Source organism: Tenrec ecaudatus, chromosome 10, assembly GCF_050624435.1.
Source record: "Tenrec ecaudatus isolate mTenEca1 chromosome 10, mTenEca1.hap1, whole genome shotgun sequence".
Lineage (NCBI taxonomy): Eukaryota > Metazoa > Chordata > Mammalia > Afrosoricida > Tenrecidae > Tenrec > Tenrec ecaudatus.
In genome coordinates, this window is record NC_134539.1 from 46733791 (window position 1) to 46755148 (window position 21358).

The 21358-nt window shown below is 50.9% G+C and overlaps 1 protein-coding gene across 1 annotated transcript in view; it reads right to left on the reverse strand.

The window, feature by feature from the left end:
• Nucleotides 1–21358, reverse strand: part of PTPN3 (protein tyrosine phosphatase non-receptor type 3) — a 111281-nt gene that overhangs the window by 48986 nt on the left and 40937 nt on the right. The window contains exons 3-9 of the mRNA XM_075560290.1: nucleotides 17401–17508; nucleotides 17279–17321; nucleotides 13588–13666; nucleotides 9567–9611; nucleotides 6870–6922; nucleotides 3715–3835; nucleotides 1471–1558 (exon numbers count right to left, since the gene is read on the reverse strand). Coding sequence (XP_075416405.1) covers nucleotides 1471–1558; nucleotides 3715–3835; nucleotides 6870–6922; nucleotides 9567–9611; nucleotides 13588–13666; nucleotides 17279–17321; nucleotides 17401–17508 — 537 coding nt within the window. The remainder of the gene's footprint in view (nucleotides 1–1470; nucleotides 1559–3714; nucleotides 3836–6869; nucleotides 6923–9566; nucleotides 9612–13587; nucleotides 13667–17278; nucleotides 17322–17400; nucleotides 17509–21358) is intronic.

Sequence of the window (21358 nt, forward strand, 5' to 3'; positions counted from 1 at the left end):
GTCAAGTTGAAATCAACTCCACACAGCAGGGAATTCATAATCAAGTTAGAGTTCCTGGTGGCTAGTAGCTAAAGCAATTGATAAGTCATCTTAAAGGTTGATGGTTCAGACCCACCAGCCACTCCATGGGAGGAAAACACACCATCTTAGAAGCCCTATGGGGAAGTTCCACTCTGTCCTATAGGGTCTCTCTCTGAAGTGGAATCAACCTGGTGGTGATGGATATGTTTTGCTCTTGCTTTAGTCAGGGGGACAACATTTAACATCTATGAAGAGGATCCTGCGAGCCTTCCCCTCATCAGGGAAGCTACATGGAAAAAGAAGACTGTCAGCTACTCCAGTGGACAAAGGATGGTCCAGCAGCCAATTTCTGAAGCCCAGCTTTCTCCTCTGCAAAAGGGGATGATTAGAGCACTGTCCTCACCAGGGTGCCACCATCCTTACGTGAGATCCGGAACATGAAAGCATTTAGAACTAACGGCCAGCACCTAGGAGATGCTCAACCCACAACTGATTGTATTTAGAGGTGGACCATGACAGGTAACAATGTTAATGTCGTGGCTGGGAGAGCAGATCCTGGGGTTGTGTGCTGCAGCCACTCCCCATGGGCTTCCAGACCGAGTCTCAGTTTCTCCCTCCATAAAATGGGGGTGAATGCTAATGCCTACTTTGGGGCATCACGGTGGGAATGACCCACTACCCCTGGCGCATGCCAGCTCCGCAGTACATGGCGGATCGTTTTGCTGTATTTCATGAGTTGCATTACATTACATTCATTGTAAATCCAGTCACAATTTATTATTTCAGAGACGACCAATTTGGTCCTGGGGGAGTAGAGATGACGTGTTGAACTGCTAATCACAAGGTTGGTGGTTTGAACCCCCCGCCTCCGACAAGGATTCTGACTTCTGTGAAGTGTGAGTCTCAGAACCCCACAGCAGCAGTTCTGCTCCATCCTCGGGGGTCACTGGGAGTCGGAATTGACTTGATGGCAGCGTGTTTGGTTTGGAGGGTATTTTTCTTCACCATACCAACACCACGATATATATATTTTTGAGTCCTTATTTCGATAACTAGCTGTTCAGTTGAGCAGAGACCGAAATTAAGTAGGAGAATCTCTGGGCTCATGAAGGTGCCATTTGGGGGAAAAGATTTACAAACATATTTTGCCCCATCAGCCATGATCTACAGACAGTCTCAGAGAAATCAGTTGTGTTTAGTCTCCCTGGATCCTCCACAGAAGGAAGTGGCCTTCAGCTACAAACACAAACTTTTTTTTTAAAAAATAAAAGCAATCAGATAAATAACCAGCAAAATTCAGCATTACTTCACAAAACCATTCAAATAGCTAAAAATGGCTTTTTGTTGGTTATCCCAGTAAAGAAATATGGTCACCAGGAAGTTTTCAAACTTACAGAAATGAAAGTCCAGATGGAAATTTCGATCCCTGACTCAACAGGCATTACCTACCCGCCCGCTGTGCAGCTCCACCCCGTAGAAGTCCAGGGTCCGAGCGATGTTGATGTAGCACGACTCGGCTTCAGACTGCTTCAGGCCGCTGCAGACGAGAAAACCAGAGCTCCCCCAGTGAGGAGGGGGATAAACATCTGTGCCAGGTGCACAGCCCTGCTCTCAGCTGATTAAATGCTGTCATTGGGGGTAAACAAACTGGCTTTCACTGCTGCCCACCCAGACCCTCCTGCTCCACCTCCTGCTCCCTTCAATGGGCTTCAACAGCCAATTAGAGAAAGCTGCCCCCTTTCCAAGTTCTCAACCCTTTTATTCCAAGTTGCTCAACTAATAATGAAATATTTTCTTTCTGCGTTCATCCTCTCAGTGGTGGCCTCCAATTTCCAAATGTCACTGGCCTGGGACTATTCGGGACACAGACTTCTGCAGGAGGGCTGATTGGGTGAGGCAGCTACGGAGGTACGTTATTTGACTGGTTTTTGTTTTTCACGGCCTTCCCAAGCCGGGCCAGGTCCTGAGAGCTGGGTGTCTCAGCTGACTGGCCCTCATGTAACCCGGGAGCCCCTGGAGCTTTGAGCGAAATGAGGAGGAGAGAGAGGAGGCCATGGTCGTTGAGGCTTACCGGAGGCATGTGCTGCAGGGGGACGCTACCTGATCACAAATGTGGCAGTTTTCACAAACAGGCCCAGGGAGGCTGGGCACTCCCCCCCCCCCCCCCGCCCCATTCCGTGCGTCTGTGGAGCATCTCTACCTTGTCGCCACGAGTCAGAACTGACCTGATGGCCACGTGCTTTTAGGCAGCGGTTGTCCACCTTCCTGAAGCCACAACCCTTTCATTCAGTTCCTCATGTGGTGCTGACACCCCCCCCACTCTGCCGCACCATAACATTACTTTCATTGCTACTTCATCACTGTCAGTTTGCTACTGTTATTTTCTTCTTTTTTTTTGGGGGGGGGGGAAATGCTTTTAAAAAAATCGTTTTATTAGGGGCTCATACAACTCTTATCACAATCCATACTACACCAATTGTGTAAATCACATTTGTACATTCATTGCCCTCATTACTCTCAAAACATTTGCTCTCCACTTAAGCCCCTGGCATCAGGTCCTCATTTTCCCCTCCCTCCCTGCTCCCCCTCCCTCATGAAGCCTTGATAATTTATAAATTAATATTTTGTCATATCTTGCCCTGTCCGACATCTCCCTTCACCCTCTTTTCTGTTGTCCGTCCCCCAGGGAGGAGGTCACATGTAGATCCCTGTAATCGGTTCCCCCTTTCCAACCCACCCTCCCTTTACCCTCCCAGTATCGCCACTCGCACCACTGGTCCGAAGGGATCATCTGCCCTGGATTCCCTGTGTTTCCAGTTCCAATCTGTACCAGTGTACATTCTCTGATCTAGCCAGAATTACAAAGTAGAATTGGGATCATGATAGTGGGGGGGCGGGGAGGAAGCATTTAGGAACTAGAGGAAAGTTGTATCTTTCATTGTTGATACATCGCACCATGACTGGCTCATCTCCTCCCCAAGACCCTTCTTTAAGGGGATATCCAGTGGCCTACAAATGGGCTTTGGGTCTCCATTCTGCACATCCCCCCCATTCACTATTGTAAAATTTTTTTGTTCTCATGATGCCTGACACCTGATCCCTTCGACACCTCATGATCGTACAGGCTGGCATGCTTCTTCCATGTGGGCTTTGTTGCTTCTGAGCTAGATGGCCGCTTGTTTACCTTCAAGCTTTTAAGACCTCAGACACTGCATCTTTTGAAAGCCAGACACCATCAGCTTTCTTCACAACATTTGCTTATACAGTCACTGTTATTTTCATTGCTACTTCATCACTGTCATTTTGCTACTGTTATGAACCGGCGACCCAAAAAGGGTCAAGACCCACAGGTTGAGAACCACTGCTATTAGGTTTTGTTATCTCTCCAGCAGTGCTGAAAGAACAGCCCGTTCTATGAAGCAAAGCAAACTGCTCACGGGTCCTGCACAGGAGGGCCAAGGGGCAGTGCAGCGACTGGGTTTAACATGGGCGTGTCCTCTGGGAATTCACGGACTTGAGGGGCACGGCACTCTTAAGTAGCATGCGGCCACCATCACCCTACACTCTCAGGGAACCCGAGGCTCTGTCACCTTGAAAGAGGATTCGTGAGCAAACAGAAGAGGAGGTCGCATCCAACGCCTGCTGGTAAAAGGTCTGTAGGTAGCTGGCCGCAGTTCCCAGAGCCGACCTTACCTGTGCTGCTCATGGAGGGATTCCACCTTGGCTAGAAACTCATCACTCTGGTCTGGAATAAACTGGCTATCAGAGAGATATCCTGAATGATGGATGGAAGAATTGTAGTCCCCCAAATGAGCTGTTAAGACACGAGGAGGGGCAATCATAATTAGGTTTGCCTTTTCAGCATGATCTGCATTGATGAGCAGCCACAGCACCACAAGAGAAACATTCATTGAACCTGCCCTCTGTACACGGACTGAAATCAATTTACAACATTAATTGAAAAATCCTTCTGCATCTCAGCTTCGCATGAACTCCAGATTCCACACTTACTGTGGGCACCCTCGCTGCAGGATAGGCTCTGGCGGCCCCAGAACCAACCTAATTCTCACCTTGCGCAAGGCCACACAGGGCAGGAAGGGGCAAACAGGGTTTCAACCGAGGCCATATTCCAAGCCAACTCCTCTTCCGTACTCTGGTTAGCTGACAGTTTGTGCTCATGCTCCAGGATGACAGTGAAAGCCCAACGTGCACGTGCAGGTCCCCACGAGGATTAAGCCTCCGCGAATCCCTTCTAACCACCTTCCAAGGGCGTGAATAGCCTCGTTATCAGACACCTTGGCAAAGTCGGTGATGGGAGATGCCGTTGGGATGAAATGTAACACCACCTGATTTTTCCTTACGACCCATTTTAAGTTTGTCCCCATTTTCAGTATTTCTGTGTTCTTTTAAACTGAGGTTTTTCGGTCTCATTTTGCTGTGGTTGTTTGCTGTGCTTGTTTGTTTTTGGCTTTGTTCTGTCTATGAAATGCGCGCTAGGTGAATCTTGAGAGACAGTAACTGGTGGGCTGATACACGGGGACATGGCAGGGGAGTTAGGAGGAAATGGGAAGCTAACGATGCCTACAGGAGGGAAGAAAAGGTTCTGAAGATGATTGTGATGATTGCACCCGATTAATTAATTTTATGATATGTGAACTACATGCAAAAACAAAACAAAGCAAAACCTCAAAAGGCAATCAGAGGGCCCTTGGGGAAATGGTATTCTCTGGATGGAGGAGGTCAAGGGTCAGTTCGGGAGAGAAGTTTGGGGAAGAGCAGAAAGCCAAGTGATCTAGGTAGCCCCGGTCAAGGGAAGACCCTGAGGGCGAGTCCAAGGTGGCCTGGTCACGCCACAGAAGTAAACAGCTGTGTGATGAAACACAGTGTGGCAGATGAGTCTATATGTGTCACACGACGTGACAATACTGTGTCCGTTATTATTGTTGGATGTCGAGTCGAATGCAGCTCATTGGTGACTCCATTTGGCTGCGTAAAACTGTCCCAATGGGTTTCCTAGGTTATAATTGGATGTCCTTATTGGATGGACAGACAAGTCTTGTCTCCGACAGAGCTGCTGGGTGGTTTCCGACTGCTGACCTGATGGCTGGGAGCTGAATGCTTAAGCACTCTGCCATTAGGGCTGCTAGTAGGGCGTTTGCAGAAAACACTCTGGGTGCTTGACAACAGGGCCCTAAGCAAGGGAAGCCTGAGAACGTTTTAGCATCACCTTGTCCAAACCCCTCATTTTCGGGGGTGTTTCAGAGAGATGTGGCTTACTGCACAAGCATTTCTCATCAGAGTTCAGAGGCCCAGTGGTATTCCTCCCCACCCCCCACCAGACTCCTTGCAGGGAAGGGGCCCTCAAGCTGCACCGGCCAGTTGATGGTGACAGTGGCCATGGCCCCCAAAGGGCAACCCAACATGGCAAGTGGCTTTCCTGAGTTCCCGGGCAGTGCCGTTAAATTTCACTCTGCTGGAGTTATGTGCTCACAGAGACTTGACGTGGACCGCCATGGCTACCGGGGTAATGAAGAGTCCACAGCTGCCGATGCCATGCTGCACACAGGAAGAGCAGCTTAGATCTTCCTCCCCACAGGGGGGACTTCCTGTAAGCTGCCTAAGCCATTTACTGTGCAGTGCCCTGTGCCAACCACTAGAGGGAAACAAAGTTACAATAGACCCACCATTTTCAAAGCAGGGGTGGCTTCCGTGTGATCCAATTACGTCATCCCATTTGACGCTTGTCACCCAGCGGCGGGCATTCCTTTTAGCCCATTAGACAGATACGAACATGGAGCCTCGAAGAAGGGGCTTGCCCATGTTGCATGGATGGTTATTTGCTGCCATGATTCTGATCCCAGAGTCCACATTCTTGTGAGCTGTGCCCCCAACTCCTCCACTTACACTGCGTTCCTATTTGTGGGGAGGCTGGCAAGCATGGCAGGCGGAAACCCTCGTGCTTCCATGAGGGACGAGGAGGCCTGGTGGTGCTGTCAAGTAAGCACTGCTAGTTATAAGGTCGGCAGGTTCAAACCTACCAGCTGCTCATAGGGACAAAGACGAGGCTGTCTGCCTATGCTCCTGTAAAGATTCACAGCCCTGGCACCCGATAAAGGGTTGCTGAGTCAGAACTGTCTAGAAGGTTCTCAACCTTCCTCATGTCGCGACCCTTTCATACAGTTCATGTTGTGGTGACCCCAAACCATAACATTATTTTCATTGCTACTTCGTCACTGTCATTTTGTTACTGTGAAGAATCGGGCAGCCCCTGTGAAAGGGTCGTTCAACCCCCAAAGGGGTCGCGACCCACAGGTTGAGAACCACTGGTTTAGATGGCAGCAAGTGTGTCTTAAGGGGAGGAGGGAATAGTGCGCCTTTTAAATTCTACACATTCCTCTAGCTAATAATCGGCTTCGTTTTGCAGCAAAGCCAGAGAATGTCCAAGTCTCCAAAGGCCTGACCTTGTAAGCTTTGAGAAAGCCTCTTTTGCCTGATGTTCACCCCGCTCCAGCTGGTCCTCTGAGGCTGCTGCCTCGCCATGCCTCTCAGCAGTGACTGGCAGAGACGTCTGCCGCCCTGGGGTTCTTAAGGCAACGGAATCCGATGAGGCTGGCAGAGGCTATGGACAACGGATGCCCTGTGCGGATGCGCCTGCTGTGTCGTGGGTTCTGCAGGGAGAAACCACCTCCAGCATGGCCCTCCTTTGCCCTAGGAGCGTGTAAGTCAAGGTAAGAGCAACACTTCTGCCCAGCAGGACTCTTGGGAAAGAGGTGCCAAGACTCGGACAAACAGGAGAGGGCCAGTGACCTTACCACCTGCGTCAGAGCAGCTTCCCCACGGTGACTTACATTGCACAGCATAGGAGGCTAGGACCACGGCCGAGTTCAGAGGGCAGGCTAACCTGTGAGGAGAAAAACACCTTAGGGACGTCATAACAAATAGCAAGAACCCGGAACACCCCCAGATCACAGGTAAGGCAGGTGCCTCCCCCCTGGCTTAGCCATCGAAAGGACACCAGCAACACAGACTGCACACGACCAGGTCCGTTTCATGACCGTTCTCAGTCTAGCAGAGAGCAGTGTAAATAACCTCACCAAGGTTTGTTTTAACATGATAGCTCTTCGTGTTTAAAATACATGGTTTAGTATAGATAGCCACGGGGTGAAGGTCCATTTGGCTAGCTCTGCCCGGTCAGGAAAGGTCTTTACCTTCCACCCCCAAGGAAAATGAGGTAATTGTCCTCTGAGATCAACCGGCGGCACCTTCTCTTTCTAGTAAAGACGCGAGATGGTGTCGGATCTCTCAGTAAACGCCTGGGCTCTATTGGCACCATTGAGTCCAATGGTCTGTCTGCTCTCTGTCTTCCTTCCCAGCACCCATTCCTCAGCAACAGACAGCTCCAGGCCAGATACATTCTCCTTTCCTCTTCAGCTCCTTCCAAACCCCTCTCTGCCAGTGGTGCCCTCAGTCTTGTTAGGGTTCAAATCCTTCCAATACCCCCCCCCCCCGCCTCCATTCAGCTATCTGTCACCTGGTCTCCCCAGGGGCTCTGCCAGTAGACCTGAAGCAAAGCCCACTGCTCCATGGAGGAATGCCAAGGGGAAATCAGATCGGAAGCAGCAGGAGGGGAGGACCTGCAGGGGTGGGGTGTGTGTGTGGGGGAGGCTGAAAGCAGATTCTTAGGGGGAGGGGGGAGCGCCCTCCTCTCCACACCTGGAGACTTTTAAAGCATTCTTCCTAACAACCCAGGGGCAAGAGGGGACCATGTGCTGTTTCCACGACAGTCCATTAAGTTCCTAAGATGCGAGTCACCTCCCCACCTCTGTGACTAGTCCACAGCTGGCCAGGGGTTCTACCTTTCCTGTCTGCAGGTCCTGAAGTGACATACACAGGCAGCTTTTCCTAAGTTAGGGGACCCTGTCATTCCCTGTGTAACTGTATGTGCCAGCTCCAACTTCTACCTGATCTATTCAAGTCTACAGGTTTGTCCCTGGGGTCCTCACCACCGGTGAGTGCATGAGGAAACCCAGCGTGCTTGGGGACAGCAGGCAGAGACTTGAAGAGGAGCGGCCATTTGTTCTCCTACCACATGGACACTAGTGAAACTCAAGCCAGTGTGTCTTCTCGAGGCGAGCAGGGGAACTAGGGAGAGAGCCCAGGAGAGGTGAGACCAGCCGGGAGGAGCGATCCTATGAGGAAGAGGGAGGAAGAAACACTTCCGATGAACGGTGTGGAGACTGTCGTTAGAAGGTGGCCGTCCTGAAAAAGTACCAAACCACCCACAGACTTAACAGGAGAGGCCAGGGATCTAAGCTAGGGCATGGCCTCAGTAGGTTTCTATTGATTCACACAGAAAGAACCGTGGATATTTCCCCTGGGGAAGATAAGCATGAAAGGAAGCCATTTCTAATATTTGGGGGGCTAGAGAGAAAGCTCCCAGAGGGCAGGAGTCAGGCCTTCTTCGGCTCGCTCAGTACCTGTCACATAACAGATGCCTGAAGAATACTTGTGGGGAAAGCAAATGAATGTTTCAACTGCTTCAGTGAGTGGCCTGGACCAAAGCGAGGGCCAGTCACGTCACCCTAGAGGGATCCAAAAATGTAGCAAGGCTGCTTCTGAACAGAAAGCTCCCCATCACCGGGAGTGGCCTGGCAGCGGTGCAGAGGCTAGCACATTACACCGTAGGAGGAAATAATATCTCCCTAATGCAGGATCAGCCAAGTAACAACAACAAAATGCCTCCCTTCGGAGCTGCTAAACAATCAGGTTCTGATGACCTTCTCTTCGGGACGTCTCCTGTTCCTCACACCGCCACGCTCGCTGTCATGCCTCTGTCGCTAGCTCGGCTGTCCACGGAGCTTAGGCAAGGACCACCGCACCTCCAGGACCCGCTTCTGCCCTCTGATGCTAACTTTGGAGGTGTGGTCCTCTGAAGAACTGATGTGGCAGGAGCAGAGGGGGGTCCGTGCAGTGGCAGTATGTCGTGGCCAAATCCCACCAGGTGACTAGCTGACTTTTTTTCCCACAGGTCAAGCAAAACCAAGGCCCCCTGGCTTGGAATTCCCTAGTGCTCTCTGGGCTCCCCTGGCATTCGTTCCACCATTGAGATGGTCCTGATCTACAGAAGTGCTGAATCATGAGCAGATGCTTGTATCTTCCAGCAAAAAGCTTCCCGGAGAGAAAAGAAATCATCCCCAGGGTCTGAGTGAATCTAAACATGACCTGAACTGCCTTCCTGCAAATGAAGTCCGTTTCATATTCTGGGCCCCTCCCTCCTTCCCTTTAAGCTTCTCGGGTCTTTACAGAAAGATGAAGACACCTTCTGCCTTGAAACCGAAATAACTAGAAATGAACTTCATCAGCCCCGAGCCTCTCCAAACCCAGTCCGAGGGAAAAGCAGCTGCCCGCAGCCTCACGCTGCGCATCCAGCACCCATTCCGGGCACATTTAACATCGCCACCGGAAATGCATGTTCACTTGACTAAACCGGAAATTTTGCCCATCTGGCAACCAACAGGAAAAGAAAAGTTCAAATTTCTCATTACCTTCCGTCACAAATGTCCATCTTCAGTTGCAAGAAATACAAATGCCTACAAAAAAATGGTTTCCATTATTTTGCATTCAAACGGAGACAACTAGACACAGTTTGCTAAGAGGAGCTAGGCCCTGCACCTGGGAAATACACACGCCAAGAAGCGCATGCCTGTGTGAGGCCTCAGGCTCTCTTTGGAACTAGAGTCCCCTCTGGGTAGCGATGCCTACCTCCATTGAAGGGCAGGAATCACTTCTAGCCAGCCTCAGCCTAGCACGTGCTCTGTGGGACTGCTGAAATCTATGTGCATAGGTGCTGGGCAGGTGTGTGTGTATGTGTGTCGGGAGTGGGGGAGAGGGGGTGAAGGGAGCAACCCACGGTGGATGGGCTGCTGCTTTGGCAGGGAAGCTGCCCCCCCTCAGCCTGGGCCATCCTCATCGAACTTGGGAACTGTGAGCAGCCGGCCCCACATGCCTTCTCCACAGACAGCCCACCTCCACTGCCCAGGCGCTGTTGGGAACAAAATGCCAGCATTCACACACCCACGGGCCCTCTGTGTGAAGCTGCTGAGGAGGAGGGTCTGCCAAGACATCTCCTTGGCTCGGGTGCAACATGCAGCTGGGCTTCACCCACCCGCAGCCGTCCCAGGAACCATGTGTGTTAAACACAACGAAACAGGCTCATTGAGCCAGGAATGTGGCCAGGTCCTCTCTGGGTGCCAGCAGATGCAGCTTCAATGCTGGGACTTGAGTTATGGGGGGCGGATCGGCACAGTCCCCTGGTGTGTGGGCAGCGAGGACCCGCAGGCTCACAGCACGGCAGTACTGGCCAGGGCCCCCCCGGAGACGGTTATATTTAGGGCGGCGGCACACATGTGACACTTGGCCATGAGCACCCACTCTTTTTAAAAGCCCACATTCCCATAGGGCAAATACTTCCCTGTCTGGCTGCTGACACATCAGACAGACATGGCAGAAGGGCTGCAGGGGCAAGGAAGCGGCCAGGTTGGCAATTTGGGCAAGCCAGTCTCATTATCCCTCTTATTTACACATGTAAAGGCCAAGGTGCTGGCCTTGGAAATAGGACTGCTTCTCATGGTAGCTCCTCTTCCTGTGTGCCCACGTCTGGGCAGTTTCTAACATATCACCTCTTTCATCTCAGAACCCCCCATCCCCCCCTCCCGCCCATCCCTCTGACTGGGTAGGTGCCCCTGTGGCTGGTCAAGCTCAGGCAGGTGACATGGGAACAGCTGGACACTGGTGCTCAGCAAAAGTCTTAAGTCACAGATTTCTCAGGCTCCTCTGCGACTGAAACGCTTAGGACTGATTTAGCATCCCTGAGAGCACGACTTTGGTTAGAATTATCTTCGGCTACTCCCAATGTGGGAGGGGCTGATGACGTTTTCAACTCCTGTAAAGACTCATTCTGGACACCCACAATACCAGTCGTACCCTGACCTGCAGGGTCGCTAGGAGGGGGAACCCCCTCGAGGGACCCACTCAGTATTGAGACACCATGTGACACACACAAAGGGGCCTCACAGAGCCCAAGGGGAAGCTCCATGATCTTTCCTTCCATGATCCCACCAACTTCCTGAAGCCCCTCCTGCTGGCTGAGTCGCACCTACTCAGAATCTATTCACTCTCCCTCGGCTTGTTTTTATGTGCCCCCAGCTCGCCCTCAGCCAGAATGAATGTGGGAGTTACAGTTCATCTGACAGAAAACTGTCGAGCCTGTATCTTCCCAGAGATAGACCTGAGCAAGTGAACCTGGACATCACCTTCTACCAAATGCCACCTACCTTGCCAGTCTAGCCACTAGTTTCTGTGGCAACCCCACAAGGTCATAAAAGAGAAACCAGAGGAGTGGGTGTCACCCAAACTTAGGAGACATCCTGGCCATCTCTAAGGTTTCAACCTGAGGTTGCCAGGTACGCGAAGCGCCGACTCAGCAGAGTCTGGACAGACTTCCCAACAGCAGCCACTGGGGGGCTGGCTTGGATATTGACACTGAGACATGCATTCAACCACCCGTTGGCAAGCCTTCCTTTGGAAATGTAACAATCACCTTAGAGTGAGCCCCCCCCGCCCCCCATCCATGATCTCAATTCCAGGGAAAAAAAGCTCTGTGTCTCCCTGCCTAGATCCTAAAAAAGCAGCCAAAAAGCAGCCATGGCAATGACTTCCTTTCTACTTCCTCTTTGACTCCTCAGAGCTCAATTCCATGAGAAAGGAACTCACCGTGGGCTGGGCCAGACAGCTGGGGCTTAATAAAATTCTCTGGGCCTGGGATACAGATAATACCACGCATTTCTGTGAAAGAGCAATGTGTAGGTGTGTGCACATGTATACAGAGATGTATGTAACCAAAATCTAACCCATGGTTGTCAAGTCTATTTCAACTCAGCAATTCTATAGTGATCCCATAGGACAGAGGTGCAACCGCTGGCTGGCCCAACTGCTGACTTTCCCTGGCGGCACAGTGGTGAAGAGGTAAGTGGTTTGAACCCACCAGGAGGAATGATGTGGCAGTCTGTCGCAGTGAAGATTTATAGCCTTGGAAACCCTATGGGACGGTTCTACTCTGCCCTTTAGGCCCTATGTGTTGGAACCAACTTGACAGCCATGGGTTTGGGTTTAGTACACACACGTACTCGTACACACACACACATACCAGCCCCCCGATAGAGATATCCCACCAGGCCATTGCTTAAGGATCTTTTAAAGAGAACTCAATCTTTAGTAATGCCCTGGGGGAAAACCCTTCCAGGGGTGTACAAAACATGTCTTCTTTAAAAAGTAAGCCACCAGCTTTGTGTCTCTCAACTGACCTACGGAGCTGGACATTCCTATGCCACCCCCATGTCCCATGGGATGTACACAAGCTGCCGCTGGAGAAAACAAAGGCACCGCGTGCATTTCCATGTGGCTGCCCACTGAGTCATCAGAGACATTCCTTCTGCTGGCTTAACATGTCACTTGATAGTAAACACAGCGCGTCTCCAGTGTCCGCTATTTTAGAGGGGAGAGGTGTACGCCGAGGCCAAAACAGAGTCAGGGATTCATATTTGGCTCCTGAACACATGATGCTGTGATTGTGTGCGGAGCGTGTTCTAAGAAACGGAGGAGGAAGGACGAAGTGAGGGCTTGCTCGGAGCCAGGCTTATGGCGGAAGGAAGCACAGCAGAGGGGCCAACCGCCCTCACCAGCCTGGCTTTTTTCCCTTCTCCAGATTTTGCTGTGAGATGGTTTTCCTCTAAGAAAACGAAAGGCATGCACATAAGAGGGCTTCCTGCTGTGGGTGGGGAGAGAAAGGAGTTGCCGCTGAGTTGGCACCGTCTGTACTTAAACAGCAATGGCGTTGGGTCCTCCCCGGTCCGTCCACTCCAACCCATCTGTTCCCCACCTCCCAAACCCACGTGCCAGTACCACACCGGCCGGGCGGACTCCTGGCCCTCGGGATAACAGCTCTTATCAAAGCCTTCTGCCCTTATCTGGTTCACCTGGTTTCCTGCCACCTGCTGAGTCACCTGGGAGAGGAGCTGGGCCAAGAGAGCCTACTTTCCTCCCTAGCTCTAACAAGGTGGGCGTGTGGTGGGGACACGGTTAGCGGGGACTTGTGTTTTCCCAAACAACCTCAACTTGAGCCCAGCGACTGTCTCTGGTGACCCGTGGGTGCCTGTCTTACATGACTCGCCTTCCAACCTGTTTGCAGTCCTAAGAAATGGCTGCACTGGGCAAAAGCACCTTTTGCAGTAATTGCAGGGAGATGGGTGGAAGCGGGCGGGGCTGGGGAGGGTAGCAGGTGTGCTGGGAACTGTACCAAACCAGGAGGCGGGAAGTAGGCCTGATGGTGCAAAGGAATTGGCCCTTCAAAATGTCAGTGCGACCACAACTTTGACTTGGGTCCTAACTAGTGGGCAATTGCACCCAAATGTATTCGGCCCCAGCTAGCCAATGAAGAGGGCATTCAGTGGCTACTCGTTTGTATATATCAAACAGAAAGGTTTAAAAGAAAACAATGAATGTTATTACCTGGTTTGTTCTTGCTGCAGTGTGTTGGGATCAGGTATAAAAAATCTTACTCGGAAATGCAGGGTACAGGGGAAACCACCTACAACATTTTTCAAAAACAAATGAAAATTTCCCTTAAAAAAAATAAAGGTATGTAAGTTGCCACTCTCCCACAGAGCTCCCCCACCCCATCACCAACAGGCTCCTTTCAGAGCAGGCGCGCATGCGTGCGATGACCGTTCTGGGCATCGCCAAGTCTACAGAAAGTAACATGTTCATGCAACATCAACGATCACGTGTCCAGCTTGGGGCTGGCGTTCACACAGTGCACATCGTGATCTGCATCAGAAACTGAGATAGAAAAAAACCCTTTAAGTGAGCATATTGCACAAAGTCGACCAAAAAAGAATAGCTTGTGTTTATTATATACTGATTTATACTTTCCAAATAGCTTTGTGTACATTCTTGAATTTGAACACCACCGTGACTCTGTGAGTAGGCTAAGCAGTCACTGATCACATGGCCTGACCCATGAGCAAACACAGGGCTTGGTTAGAGATGCAAGTGACTTGCCTTCTATAGGCCACGTGGCTAATGACCACATCTGAAGTACATGACCCCAAGGCTTCTGATTCTGCTAAGACATCCTGAAGACTCCTTTATTTTTTTATACTAGCAAGTGATTCATGCAAGCCCCTCCAATGATTAATAAACTAGGGAGTAACACAAGGTTGACATAGTCATACTACGGCATCAATACCAGGAGCCGCTTCGCTGGTGGAGATAAAATTAGGCTGTTTCTCTCGCTCGACATGGCAACAGGGGAACATCGGATTGTGTTGCTAACATGCCAGGCTCTTCATGTTACTCTCAGGCCCTGGCCCACTAAGCCGACGCTCACAGGCAGTCGGTGTGTATGGCTGGTGCTCTCGAAAGCTGTCCTTCATCGCCAGACGCCCCTCCACGGGCCTGGCTTGTGATGTCACTCCTCCTCTGCCCTGTTCACCTGGGCATCACCCTCATCTCTTGAGAGCCTTCCTCTCGGCCTGTGCTCGGAGAGCCACTTCAGGCACTGATGCACCTAGGAACGGGCCTCCAGGCACGAGGCTGGAGGCTGGAGGGGGCACTACCACCGGGTGAGTAGGAAGACCACCTGCACACCCGGGGACAGCTCCCCCTCCTCCACCTTGGACTGGCCTCCATCTTCCAGTGGCCTCCCCCGGGGAGGCCTCATCTCTGGGTCCAGGGCCTGGCCTTTTCCAAGGAGGCGCTCTTCTCTGTGCACCCAGAGCAGGGGTTCTCAACCTTTCGAATGCCGCGGCCCTTTCATACAGTTCCTCATGTTGTGCTGACCCCCCAACCATACCAGTATTTTCGTTGCTACTCCATCACTGTCATTTTGCCACTGTTATGAATCGGGCGACCCCTGTGAAAGGGTCGTTCAATCCCCAAAGGGGATGTGACGCCCAGATTGAGAACCGCTGACCCAGAACATTCCGTCACATGCCTAGTCCTATCAGAGAACTGCCTCTCTCCTTGTCTGTGTCTCCTCCCTTGCCTGTGAGCTCCTGGATTCCCACGCTGAGGCCTGGACCTTTCCAAAGTCTGTGCATGTGTTGAATGAGTGAGTTAAATGAAGGAATGATGGTGCCTGTCTTGCCTGCCTGCATTCATTCATCCTCTGTCATTCGAGTACATGCAGGTATGGATCTCCACACAGCTCAAACACTCCTGGGACTATTTCTGACTGTGAATGACACACCTTCGGATAGGAGGCAAGAACTCTGAGGTCCTGAGGCAAGTAAGGACAGTGGCAGGAGAGTCAGATGTTACTCCCAGGACCAAAGCATCACCCCCAGGATCAAAGCAAGGGCTGGGCTGCCTGTTTCTATCCTGTTTCTTTCCACTTAGGGGCTGAGCCGGTGAGAGAATGTGGTATTATGCAAATGTAAATTTGCGTGTGAAAATCCACCTACCACTCGCTCATGTGTCAGGCATGGTGACAGACAGGGAGAAGAATGACACCAAGGCTTTACCAGCAAGGACCGTGAAAGAGTCAAAGGCAACAAGTATGAAATGAGTGAGAGTACTCAGGGCCATCAAGCAGACACTGATGAGTGTGCTGGGGTGCAGGGGCAGAAGAGTCGTGGGGCAATAACAGAAGCCATGGAAGGAGGCAGATTCCGGTGTGCAGCAACCTGCAGGATGGAGTGGACGCGCTCCCTCGGGTTCCCGAGGCTGGAAATCTGTGCAGAATAGACTGCCACCACGTTCTCCCCCGGAGCTGCTGGAGGGCTCCAACAGCTGACCTTCTGCTTAGCCTCACGTACTTACCCACTCTGCTCCCAGAGCTCCTCCAGATGGAGAGAAAGGAGGGGAAGCTGAGAGACAGCCGGCGTCGGGGCAGGGCTGAGTGTGTGTGGCCCTGCAGCTGAACCTGACTCATCTGGGGCCCAAGAGGAAGAAGGGGAGCGTGAAAGCCAGGTAGGAGAAGCAGGCTAAGATCAGGTCATGGTGGATGGTGGATGGTGGATGGTGGGTGAGGTGCGGCCTGAATGTGAACCAAACTGGGGAAGAAGCCTGCAGCAGTGCGGGTTGTTTTGAGAATGTGCCCCATTAGCAAGTATTTATTTGTCACTACTAATGAATGGAAATCTTATTGGCATGTTTGAGGTCGTCTGTGGACATATGCAATGTAGAAAGACTTCTGAGTTGCTTGACCTCCGCATTCCCCACTGAACTGGGGACGCTCCCTGCCTTCTGCTGTGCGGGCTCAGCCTACAAACACGTGGGCTCTCTACGGTCTTCTGCACATCAGGTTTCCTGTTGGTGATTTTTCTGTTTGAATTGGCACAGCGCTATCCCGTGCGCTAAGTGGCAGAAGGTTGTGACGGGCCTTCCAGGGGAAATACCAGTGTGCGAGGTGAGCTTCCCTTAGGCATGAGTCACCATGCGAGTCACGATGCCGCTGACCAATGTCAAAGGACCAACAAAACCTGCGAAGTGAGGTCTCTATAAACAGAGACACAAAGAGCAGGAGATCATGTGTGGGTGGGCGGAGGAAAACGTTGTGAGCGTAAGGCTTGCAGGAATCCACACCGCTGTATTGCCTCTAGGAGCGAGGTTCCCTAGGTGCTAATGCAGTATGTGTGGCAACATTGTAATACAGAGTAAACACCACAGATTCAATAAGGAGAATACTCGCAACATTGTATAACTATGGCTTAGCTTCCAGTGAATGTAATTATGCTGTTGGCGAGTACTTAGGAGAGGGGGTTGGGTGTGTGTTGGGCATTTGCCACTCTGGCCAGGCTAAAGATGGCTAAAAACACCCCAATGCTGTACCACAACTTCTTCCATCACTTCAATGTAAAGATGTGGGGTGCTTCAAAAAGCTCATGGAAAAACTGAATTCAGAGGTAATGGAATTTCCCCCACAGACTTTTTGCAGCTCCCGTGTAACTTTGGGAGCCCTCATTCTTAGCTGCCTCACCTCTCCCTTTCCTTTCAGCTACGAAGGATCCTTGAGGGGCGTGCTGGAGACAGCTAAGCTACCTGAAAAGTCAGAGCCTGGCAAAGCTGCTCACACAGGAGTCCTGGACCATGTGGGGTACAGGTACCCATTCCCACACAAGCTGGTGTTCAGAAGAGAACACCAGGCCCCGCTACAGTAACAACGGAAGGGAAACGGGAATGCAAAGAACACACCAACCTTTTAATTGTTTCCTGATGGGTTTGCTTGATTCCAGCCATCTCTGTGGAGTAAGAAAACAAGAAAGTATAAAACCGACCAGCCTCCAGGGAGCCCTGGGGTCCATAATGGATGGCACTTACAGCAGAGTCCAGGGACACGTCGCCATGCTGCAGGCCGAAATATTCCTTTTCTGTTACCCCCAGGTGGCTGTACGCCATGTCCAGAAGAACCTGGCCGCTCTCCTGCTTCTAGGGAAGAACAAAGAGGGGTCACACATTTCCCAGAATGAATTAAGAACTGGTCGCAAAGAAATCTTTGCTGTAGGCAAAAAGGAATGAAAATATACAGGGAGATTTTTTTTTAACAATCTCTTGAACTTTTAAATATTTATTTAAAAAGATAATGTTGGAAAATGTAATGTGTTTTTAATTTACCTCAAAATGTTTGTTTGATTTCTATTTATTTATTTAAATCCTTTTATTAGGGGCTCATACAACTCTTTCACAATCCACACATACATCAATTGTGTAAAGCATTCGTTGCCCACAGGGAGATTTTCTGCACACCCCTTTTCCACAATCAGAACATCTTGAATGAATCTGGAGAGGCCGCACGATACACAGGAGCTAAGGCTCAGACAAACTGCCTCATGAGGATCAAGGGCCATTAGCTTAAGATCCCACGATGTCTTCCTCCCTCTTAGCTGGATTCCCCAGGGCTGCTGTCCACATGGGGACACTCGGATCATGCCCACAGCAAGCTCTTAGAGGATTACCCATGGATTATCCACAGCAAAATGCTAAGCCCAGCCCACGTTCTGCTGTCTCCTCCACCCAAGGAGCCACGGCAGAGTGCTCGGGGCAGGAGAACTCTGTTAACAGCCTATCTGCAGATGGTTAAAAATACCAAACACCCCGCGTATGCCCCACTCTGTGGGGTTACCTCTGTGGGGTTCAGATATGTGCCTCACTCACATCTGAAGTGAGAAGCCGCTTCAACCACACATCACTTCCAGACCGGGATGCAGGCTTCTGACAAGAGGTGAAGGAGTTATGCAGGAAGCACCAGGGACCAACCTGTAATACCTCCCCTCTCTCCTGTCTTTCTTGGAGATATAATACACCCCCTCTCCTGTCCCCCTCAAGAGCCTGGCAACTATCACCAGCCAGGATGGCAGCACAGCCAACTCCACCTCTGGAGAAGGAAAGCACCCTGGCTCTGCCCCTGCAGGTGGGCCAGCACAGGAAAGGCACGGTGAGCAGACAGGACACGCAAAGGCACAGGGGTAGGAATGGCCAGGGCTAATTTGGGAAATTGCAAGATCTACTTTCACAAGCAGCCTTCTCAGGAACCCTTTGACCCTAGCCATTTAACTGAAGGGCACTGTGAGTCAGAAATAAATCCTGTCTAGAACGCTGCACAGGCAGCGTTTTCTCTGAGAGTCTGCAAACTGATCATGTACCTGGAAAGTAGGTCACAGAGATGGGAATGAGGACAGTTGGATAACTCTCAGCCCCCTTCCTGCATGGCGACTTCTCTGGGGCAGTCTCACTAACATGTGAAGTGTGGAAACGGGAAATAACTCACTTCCTGAACACCCTCTTCTTCCTACCTGAGGGTCTTGCACCTGGTGCTTCTGCCCAGTACATCTCCTGCGCAGGCAACCGTGATGCAGGTGCAATGGCCAGGATCACAGATCCCAGCCCCTGTCCCCGTCCCTAATGACCATGATGGATGTTCTCTTGAGGCCTCAAAGAGCGATCTGCTCCCTTGCTGAAATAACATGATTTCGATGACATCTCAACGATCAACTCTGCTGTAGGTTGATTCACTCGACACACGGCTGTGTGGAAGTGTCCAGGGCTTTCTCCTTTCTTACTAACTGCTGTAAAACAGACACATAACACAGCATGTGCTGATCCAATGTTTTCAGGAGCCTCACTGAGCGACAGGCACTACATTAATCATGCGCACTATCGGATATCCATGGCCAAGCTCCCATTATGAGTCTATCATTTTATAGAGCATTTACTACATCTTCATAAAAAATGATAATTCATCCACTCTCTGCAAGGAGCCAGACATAAAATAAGTGCCTTTTTTTTTTTGCAGATGACTTCTGATCTTTTATTTAAAGGGGACGATTGCCTTCCCAGTTTTGCAGATGTACAACCAGAGTCACCTTCAAGCCCCCTGCCTTGCGCTCAGCTGATGGGCGGACCGCCTGTCTGACCCAGGTCTTCTTGACACCATTATGCTATACCTCTCTTCTCCAAAGTGCCCACACATTTGTTCACTTGGGTATTGACTCTGCCGGACTGAGCCAGTTCTCAAAAGCAAGTGAAATACATATTCTCATGGAATCCAAATCTCAGAGAGGCTGGCTGACCCCTGGGAAATAATCCTTAAAGCCCCCAAATATCCCCTGACGTCTTCTAGAAAGGGCAGCTGGGTTTAACTCGTACAGCAAGTCTGCCGTAAGCACTGTGCTCCAGGACCGCCTCTGTGGGCTCAAGCCGACAAGAGCAACTTGGACGCTTTAGAGGAGAAACTCGGGGCAGTGAGTTCACAGGGCGGGTGGAAGGCCAACCCACCAAGAGCGGGTGAGACGTCTGCACGATGTGAAACCATCATCAGCGATGTGCTGTGTGCATTTTTCAACCGCGGCAACAAAATACACTTTGTTAAAGAAACACAAAACAATAAAGGGCACGTTTCTAGTCGGAGCTGGCTTCTCAGCCTTGCCTCCAGTGCACAAGAAGCCACTGTGCCAACACCAGTGCCAGCCTGCTCCTTGGGCTGGGCCACCAAGAATGACTGCTCAGCCAGCAAGCTCCGCAGGGCTGGTCGGGGCCAAGCTCTGTTCCTTGTCTCCCCAGCCATAAGCTACAGCTAAGCAACCCCACAACTCCTGTCTATGTGCATTTCCCAGGTATGGCAGTTACATCATCTCCTGTCAACTTGCAAAGGGGTGGAGTCTAGCCTGTCCATCAGGCCACAGCCAATGAGGCCTCTGTGTGGGCATGGCCTTCTCCTGAGGATTCTGGGAACTCCTGTCTTCCTCCCTATGGCGGGAGATATTCTCTGCTTCGTCTTCCTGCTGACAAGCCACATGGAGCTACGCTGGTGCGGCCTGGAACTGGAGGAACAATGTGGAGACCCCTGCCAATGCTGAGATGCTTCCACCGCCACTCGATCCACAAGACTTTCCACCCACTGGCCTGTGATTTTTCAGCATTCGGCATCATTGCATGTTCTGCATGAGTCTGAAGAGGAATTTATAGATTGGTGTCGGACATATGGGCTAATATTGGTCTGATGGACTTGATCAGGACTGGGCTAGGATGTTTTCTCAATATTCAGTTGCTTTTGTATATAAAACTATTTCTTTTTAATTGTTTTATTAGTGGCTCATACAACTCTTATCACAATCCATACATACATCAATTGTGTAAAGCACATTTGTACATTCACTGCCCTCATCATTCTCAAAACTTTTGCTCTCCACCTAAGCCCCTGGCATCAGCTCCTCATTTTTCCCCTCCCTCTCTGCTCCCCCTTCCCTCATGAACCCTTGATAATTTATAAATTATTACTTTGACATATCTTGCCCTGTCCGACGTCTCCCTAAAACTCTTTCTTATACACACACACATGAGTGTCTGACTTTGTTTCTCTGGTATACCCACACTAACAAACCAGGTGATCTGGCCCAGTTTCAGGGATTGAAACAGCCTCTCCAGCCTGGTACCATCCACACTTGTATCTCCAGCTTCCATTCAGGCCTGGAATTTCTGACTTGGGTATCGTTTCTGCATTGCCGCCAAGATGGATACATCCAGAAACTGGTTACGGTCAAGTTCATGCCAACTCGCATGTATCTGAGGGGACCTGGGCTCTAGCGGGGTTCTCATGGCTACTTTTTGGCAAGAAGGTTGCCAGGTTTCTCTGTCCAGTGGCCTGTGGGTGGCCCCCACCCGTCAGCCCTGTGGTTAGTACCCGAGCTCATGAATGTTTGCACCAGCCAGGGCTACCAGGGGAAGAAGCAGCTCACACATCACATGCCCCCAAGGACTGGCTGCCTCTGCCCCAAACCTA